This window comes from Pteropus vampyrus, unplaced genomic scaffold (assembly GCF_000151845.1).
Source record: "Pteropus vampyrus isolate Shadow unplaced genomic scaffold, Pvam_2.0 Scaffold166, whole genome shotgun sequence".
NCBI lineage: Eukaryota > Metazoa > Chordata > Mammalia > Chiroptera > Pteropodidae > Pteropus > Pteropus vampyrus.
In genome coordinates this window covers 418,325-426,716 of record NW_011888947.1, presented here as the reverse complement: position 1 = coordinate 426,716, position 8,392 = coordinate 418,325, and the positions used below count along the sequence as shown (strand labels likewise).

Sequence of the window (8,392 nt, the reverse complement as noted above, 5' to 3'; positions counted from 1 at the left end):
GGATGGCATGGGGCGGGAGACCACCCCGTTCTCTTCAGACAGGCCAGGCCCCCAGAAGGCCTAGGCCGCCCTGACATAGAGGTGTCCCGGGCTGACAAGGCTGGTGACCATGATGTGTGGCCTCCCCTCCCAGGCCGTGAGACCCCATAAAAGCTCATCTATCATGACTTGTCATCAAAGCACCTGTGGGGTGATGGGGCTTTGGGATCCATAGAGGGACTTTGGGAACCACTGTGTCCCAGCTGGGTCTCTTGCCATCCTCAGGCGAGACCACACAGAACGTCTGAGTAACCCAACCTCTGTGTGCTGCCTACTCCTCAATATAGGGCTAGAGTACCAGCGGCCAAAGCATCAGGTTTCCAGCGACGACATTGAGGTGATCTCCATCGGGACACCCCTGCAGCAGGAGAGCCCCGAGCTCTACCGCAAAGGCACCACTCCCTCGGACCTGACCCCTGACGACAGCCCTCTGCAGAGCTTCCCTGCCAGCCCCTCGGCCACCCCACCACCGGCCCCTGCCTGCAGAAACAAGGTCGCTCACTTCTCCCGGCAGGTCTCGGTGGATGAGGAGCGAGGCGGGGACATCCAGATGCTTCTGGAGGGCCGGGGAGGGGACTATGGCCGCAACAGCTGGGGCGAGGAGAAGGCCGGGGGCTCCAGGGGCATCCGCAGCAGCGCCCTCCGCAGCGGCCAGCCCGCAGAGGACTTCCGTACCCGGAGCTCAGGCCACAAGCAGCCTGGCAACCCCAAGCCCCGGGAGCGGCGGACGGAGTCGCCCCCTGCCTTCTCCTGGACTTCCCACCCTCGGGCTTGCAACCCCAGCTCGGGGGGCGCCAAGCTGCTGGAGCTGGATGAGGAGAAGCTGAGCAACTACGAGATGGAGATGAAGCCCCTGCTGAGGGTGGACTCCCACGTGCAGGAGCCGCACCCCCAGAAGAGACGCTACAGCAGGGGAGGCGCCTGCCGGAGCCTGGGCGAGGACCGGGGCTTCGGGGCCCAGAGACTGAGGTCCAAGTCCCAGAACAAGGAGAACGTCCAGCCAGCTGCAAGCGCAGAGCCTGCCGTGCAGAGACTGGAGAGCTTGCGGCTGGGCGACAGGGCCGAGCCCCGGCTGCTGCGCTGGGACCTGACCTTCTCCCCGCCCCAGAAGTCCTCGCCTGTGGCACTGGAATCGGACGAGGAGAATGGGGACGAGCTCAAGTCCAGCACGGTGAGTGGGCACCAGATAGCCCTAGGGGGTGACAGCTCAGGCCTGCCTGGGACTTCTGTAGATTCCTCCTCTTGCTGAGGGCAGGGTGGGCTGGGGGTGGGGGAGTTGGGAGGCGGCTCTCAGGATGATGGCTTTACTTCCACAGGACTGGGACCCTCCCTGACAGGAAGCCAGTGCAGGGTGGGGGTCGAATTCCCTTCACACAGATCCTTGAGAGGGTTATTCCCAAGCTAGATCCTTTCAGTGAAAGCACCTGGGTCGTTTTGAAAGCTCCCCAAAAGAAACTGGGTAGCAGGGGAACCCATCCTCCCTCAGACCTTCCCCCAACTTGCTCCAAACCCGTAGCTGTCCAGGAGGGTCTTCGCCATGTTGTAGGGCGTCTCCTGGTAAGGAGTCCTTGCCGTCACCAGTATCCCCATGTCCTGGAGACACTGAGGGCCAGTCATAAAGCAGGTGGGGCGTTGGGTGGGGTGCTGGGTTGGGTCCCCTTTGTCCAGGCCACACTGTTTACTTATGGGCCAGGTGCTGCAGTCCCCCCATCGACAAAGACACATGTGTGTCCTGATCCCACAGCCTTTCTAATGGGTGAGTCGGACAGAGTTGTGTGTGGGGCCATCCACCCCAAGGACCCCCTTCCTACCAGAGCTGTGGTTCGACATGTGTGGGCCCGGAACGCCACTCTGGTGGCCTCTGGCCCCCCCAGGCCTGCCCCAGGCCTATGGATCAGACACTCAGGGCGGGACCGTGATCCAGGTTGATCAGGCCCCATGGGAGATGTTGGGGCTGCTGCCAAGTGAGGCCGTGTCTCAGGTGTGTGAGATGCTCCTAGGCCTCCTCCCACAGCAGGCAGGTTGGAGGAAAGAACAGAGGCCCCTGGGCCGGACTCTGTGTGGGGCTGGGAAGGGCTCTTGTATCCAGAAGGGACCTCCTAGGACCACTCGCCAGGTGGCTTCCACCTATAAGCAGAAGTGAGGCTGTGTGAAGGGCTAACGGAACACACTTCAGACCCACACCACGGGGGTGACACCCCCACGCAGTCTCACGAGGCCCCACCTGGACTAACGGCATCAGCCCACAGGGACTCCCTCGCCTGCTGGTGGGCGCCATACGCCAGTCTCACTTGTACAAGAGAAACACCAGGAGCCTGTCTCACTAGCATGCAGAGTCTGAGACCTGCGCTTTACATGTCCAGACTGGGCCCCTGGGACTTAGCGACACTGCCGGGCAGGGTCAGTGTCTGGCCATCCCCAGGAGGATTGCGTCCCTTACCTGGGTGTTGTCCCGGCATGTCAGGACACAGTTTCCCTTGGAAGAGAAGTTTGCTGTCAGAAAGCAGCCTGCTGGTCCTCAAGACTGTTTCTACATCCCTTGAAACCAGTGTGTCTTTCTTGCTGGTGGGCTGGTTCCTACAGTGCCCCTGCCCTCCAGTGGGACTTAGCGACACTGCCGGGCAGGGTCAGTGTCTGGTTCCCTGAAGAGCGGCCCCTTGTGCTCCTTCTGGGACCTAAATACCAGATAGCACTTACATCTTTTGCCTCATTCTGGCAGCCGAAATGTGTGCATACACACACATTTGTGGTGCGTGCACGTTGTGTACCACCCATGTGCACACACATGCACCCATGGGCATTTGTATGCGTGTGGTTATTTTAGGAACAGCTGAATGATGGGCAGGGGTGGGAGGTAAGGAAGGGTTCTATATTTAGCCCAACTAACCATGTTGGCACTTCTGGGTGCTTTAAAATGAAGCTCCTTTGGGTAGAGGCGTGAGACTTCAAGCTGGGCACCTATAGTTACTCTATACCTGGTCCCAAAGGGCAGCTGGGAGCCAGGGGGACTTCCCGAAGAGGCCTTGGGTACTGCCCTTCATCCTTGTCCAGCAGGGAGGCCTCTGCACCCATCACTTGAAGGCTTCATGGACAGGAGGGCAGGCCCAGGGAAGGAGAGCCTGTGCTCTGAGTGGCTAGGCGGGCCACAGCCTCAGCTCCAAGGGGATCGAGGGCTCCACTCCCAGAAAGGCTTGAAGGAAAACGTAGTGCTCCCGCCTGCTCACGAGGGAGGCTGAGGCTGCACAGGGGTGGCAGTTAGCACAGACCCTGAGCAGCTTATAAGAAGGTTTTTTATCGAGAAAGGCGTGTTTAAAGAACTAGAGGGTTCTCCCATTGCCAGGTGTGGGGTCTCGGGCTAAATTTAGGGGCCACTCTGGGTGGGCTGCATCTGAAATTCAGTGATAGCATTTGAAGTACCAGTTGTACAGAGCTGGAGGCAAAAATAACGCAGGCCTGGGGTGTTTACTTAGAGACTCAGGGTACCCGGAGCGGGGGCAGGCACCAGGGCTTTCAGAGCCACAAGTGATCCAAAGGCAGGAACTGCAGATTTAGAAGCAATCGGGAACCTCCTCCTCGAGTCGGACCTGAGGGGCTCCATGCTCTGAAGAGTTGGACATTTGGTTTCTGACCATTTCCTAAGAGGTCCATCATCTTCCCACCCTCTTTCGTACCTCTTAGTTTGGCTTGGGGTGTGTGTGCGCGTGTGTGTGTGTGCACGTGCGCGCGTGCACGGGGGTGGGGGGGCGGTTGGGCGATGGTATGGCCAAAGAGAGAATGCTCAAGACCAGGCTGCAGACTCACCTCTTCTCTCTCCTTCTGTTCTAGGGCTCGGCTCCCATCCTGGTAGCCATGGTGATCTTGCTAAACATCGGAGTCGCCATTTTGTTTATTAACTTTTTCATCTGATGAGATTGTCAAGTTAGCAAAAATAACAGTTGGTGTACACAAGGGGGACATTAAAAGCAAAACAAAAAGGGAAGGATCAGAACTCGGACAGCCCAATAGCTACTTCCGAGTCTTTTCACAGAACACGATTGGGTATTACTCACAGTTTGCCTTTTTTTCTGGGTAATGTTTTTTGGATTTTAGCCAAAATTCTTTGCTTGTATAACACTATGCTGTGTGGCATGGCAGAAGGAGGCCAGCACGCCGACCCTCCAGCTTGATGTGGAAAGAAAAGGGATCCCGGCAAATCAGCGGCAAAAAAATAAAAAATCATCATCATCATCGTCGTCACACTCTGCCTGGGATGTGGAAAAGGAGGCAGCTGAGGAAGACCCCTCAGTGTCCAGCTGTGCCCGGCCAGAGGGGAAGCAGCTGCTGTGAGGCGTAACGCGGGAAGTCGGTTAACTCTGCTTTTCCTCTCTGTTCTGGAATAGCGGGTGACAAGCATGGGCGCGAGGCACGAGGAAGAGGGCGTCCCATCCCAGCTGGCAGCAGCCTGGGCCTCTATTCTAAATCTGTGCTGCATACTTAAGGAAGCAGATCTGCCTTCTCTTCCCCACGAAACAGATCACAACCCTGCCCTCTTCTCGGCACTGCCCCATGGTTTTCCTTGCAAGGCCGGCTCCCCACACCAGTCTTAAAGCAAAGTCCTTATTTTTGCCGCTGTCCCTTCCCATTTTGCCACCCTTCCATCAGACCCCAGGAGAGCTGTGCTGCAGACGTCCAGGGGCCTGCAGAAGCCCAGGGCTGGTGCTGGAAGGCAGGGAGCAGTGTGGGGCCCCTGGGCCATCATGCCTGGGCTCTGAGCATGTGGCATTCCTGCACTTACTGTGCAGGATGTATATCCAGGCTCCCGTGTCCCTGACACGTCTGCGGCAATGACAGCCCTTACACGACATCGTTTCTCTGTCGCTGAGCCCACGGGTTTCACATATTGTCCTGTGCCTGCAGCTTCCCCCACCTCCCCGCCAAGGATATGCATATTCCTCCTGAAGGCCTCATTCTTTCTCCGGAGCCGGTCTGGTCCCAAGACAGTAATGTGGTTGAAACCCAGTGGCTTGAAAATTCCTGAGAAATCGTTGCATATCCATCTACCCCAAAATATACAACTTGTTTCAGTCAAACAAAAACAGGTTCCTGGTGTTTCTGCCTTCTCTACCAGCGTTGCTCTGTCATCCAAAAAAAAGAACAAGGTTCCAGAATGTTTGAGTACCCTGTGGTCCTAGCTACGGAGCCAGCGCTGGCCAGCCTGTATGGACGTGCCGATGGGGGCATGGGCACGTCCATACGCAGGTCCCCCTGCGCTCACACCTGGGAAGGTCCTTACAGTGAATTCCCACAGTCGTCCTGGGTACAGCCCGTCTATGACTCTGCCTTGCTTTGCTTATGTTTAGCTGTTTCTCTGCTACCTTTCAAGCAGATTTCTTTACTACACTGCACTGGATTGCTATATTTTTAACCAGAAATAAACTAAAGATTAGAGCATGTTCCACTTAAATTCAGTTTTATTTTTTTTCCGTTATACAGTCACTCCCCGTTCCTTCTCACAGTTTGCTTTAGGTTGGGGTCTTTTTTGGGGGAGTGGGGACATGGGACAGGGAGGGAGGATCTACAGGAAATACATTTCTGATAATGTTGCTTTCTAAAGGGGTATTACATCTTTTTGTACATCTTATTTTCCGTTCCTCTTTTTTAATATCAAGTGGTTGCTGCAGACCTGAAGTGAACCAAATAAAGATGCCTGCTCCTTGCAGCTCTAAGAATCATCCATGCTGGGATATGTGTTTTATAATTCTGTTTGCAAATCTTTGTAAAGATTATAGAGACTTCTTTTGTACACTCCAATAACTGCATGACAAAAACAGTACCTACAAATGCAGGTTACATATTTACACGCAAACACCATGAGGTGGTTAGATGCATAAAAGCAACAGCAGAGAAACACACATCATTCAACAGAATTCGTAGTGGTTTCATGACTAGGTGTCTCCGTCACTCATCCATCTGCCAATCACACACTTGTGAAAACCAATCAACACCCCGACTTTCCATCCTTCCTCAGCACCCTGCAGAGGGCTGAACCATTCCCCTGCACTCCGGGTGAATTCCAAGCGGATTCCGCCAAGACCAGAACATACTGGGTCTAAGAGACTCTAGAAGGCTCATTTTTAATTGGTTTCCAAACAGTGTCATTAAAGGCCAGGTTGCCTCTCGGGATCCCTGCAGACAGGCTGAATGCTTTAGCTCAGCCCAGCATGCTTTTCCTACCTGCCCAGAGTCTCAGGTTTCCCAACAGGTGTATCAGTCACCTCACTCAGGGGCCAGGTAGGCTGACCTGCTTCTTTCAGGCACACTCCTGGCAGATGTACGCAAGTGAATCAACAGGGACGCGTGGGACGGTGGGGAAAAACAGACGTGTGTGTCACGGCTGGCCCCCAGTGGTACAGAGTGCAGGCGAGTTTTAATTAATCCCAGAGCAACCCCGTGAGATGTGAAAACCGGAGACAGGGAAATTGAGTTATATGAGATACTAGGCCGGGGCCATGAGGGAGAAGGGGGATCAGATCACCACCCCATGCCCACCTCACCTCTCCCCAACCACCCAAGGCTGGGAACCTGCACTCACACCTTACCCTAAAAGAGCTGAAAAGGCCACTGCCCTCTAGCATCACCAAGAGACTTGTCTGTGCCTGTGGTTCACCGGTTCCATTTACTACAAATGTGAGGAGCCTTGTGCATTGGATTTATGCTTTTAAAGTCTTCGTGCTGCCTGTACAGTGCCTGGATAACTCCGGGCCCCTGAAAAATTCTCTTTATCCATCTTTTTGAGTTCTCGGTTTTGTAATCATTAGCATACAGGATTCCCAAAGACAGAGATCAGGTATGTGATACATAAGCAAAAACAACTGACAAGGAAGATGATGTTGATAGAGAACAATTCAGTGCAGCCACAAAAATGCAAAGCCCATTGTTGAAACCATTCGAGAAGGAGGACTGACTCACTTTTCTAAGAAGTCCACAACCACATCTAACAAGCAAAACACTCCTTTGTTGAAACACGGTGGGAGGGGGTATGAGTAAACACAAACGTGGCAGGATGACAGGCTCTTTCCTACATGGACAAGATAAGCATGAGGAACACAGGTCAGGTCTCACCAGCCCACAGACTCCCTGCCGGGCCTGTCATGCCCAGGGCGCACAAATGGGGCAGCCCCAGGTCCTGGCTAACGCCTGGTATCCCAGCCTGGTCTCCCAGACTGGTCATGAAAGAGCTCCTGTTCACTTTCAAAAGAGGCCCAGTTTGGGTAATAAGTTACAATGGCCACCCCACTTCCAAACCAAAGGGCATCAATGAGAGCCAGGTAGAGGTGTCCAGATACCACACCAAAGACGCTAAGGACTTGTTAAAAGTGGATGAATGTTTATTTGGGGGAGTGAATGAAATAAAGTGTTTCTGTGTTTTGCATTTTTTTAGTTTGGGTTTTTGATTATCCTTTAAAAACATCCGAGCACTCGAATCAGCACTGAGTGCTCACTTGCACTCAAGGGGTGGAAAAGCCCTAAGAGGCTCAGAGATGCTCAGGCAGCCTCCTCCAGGAGCAGCGGTTGCTTATTTCATTTTCCCGTAAGGGTAGAGGAGCAACCTCTTTTCTAGATTAAACTCAGTTTCTTTAACTCTAAAAGGTCTTGTCTTCCAATTTTTCTTGCCTTTGGTCTCAGAAACTTAACATGGTGCCTACTAGATTTTAAGACATTTGTTTCCACAGCTGAATGCACCGCCTGACTGCCACGATCAACTGACAGTACTGAGTGCAGCTGACTAAGGTCTGTTCCATGATATTAAGTAAACATGATAGTCATTTTTAATCTTGCCTAGGACAAGGGTTTCCTCCCAGTCAGTTAAGCATAAAAGTGAAGGAACAGGATCGAGATGCTAGATAAGGAGTAAAGGTGAAGTTCTGACTGTGGTAAACTGAGGAGTCTGGTTAGTCTTGTTCTCTTGCCTGGGGCTCAGCCATGTGTTGGGCAAGAAGTCAATAAACAAAGACCAAAAAAAACCCAATCTGTTCTAAGTGCCAAGAAGTGTCCCTAATAAAGCCTTAAAAGAAGAAAAAGTGCAGCTGTCTTTAACAACAAAATACAAAGCTGTGTTTTTACAGTGTACCCACATACCTGGACAATGTGAACTACAGAATATACGGCTTGTCTGAAAGCAATGGAAATGCAAGGGTCACAGTCTCTCAAATGCCTGGCATCTGGAGGAAAGTGCAGAAGGGGGACAACAGCACAGTGTAGTGCCCAGAACAGGTGAACACCCCTGAGGGTGATGGAAGAAATGCTTTGGAGCAGTGGTCCCCAAACTTTTTGGCACCAGGGACAATGCTCCTATGAGAATCTAATGCCTATG

The 8,392-nt window shown here is 53.2% G+C and overlaps 1 protein-coding gene across 1 annotated transcript in view; it reads left to right on the top strand.

The window, feature by feature from the left end:
* JPH3 (junctophilin 3) overlaps positions 1–5,750 on the top strand; it is a 102,223-nt gene extending 96,473 nt beyond the window's left edge. Inside the window, exons 4-6 of the mRNA XM_011370251.2 lie at positions 327–1,210; positions 3,865–4,077; positions 5,147–5,750. Of these exons, the coding sequence (XP_011368553.1) occupies positions 327–1,210; positions 3,865–3,945 (965 nt within the window). The 3' untranslated portion in view covers positions 3,946–4,077; positions 5,147–5,750. The remainder of the gene's footprint in view (positions 1–326; positions 1,211–3,864; positions 4,078–5,146) is intronic.
* Positions 5,751–8,392: the final 2,642 nt, after the last annotated feature.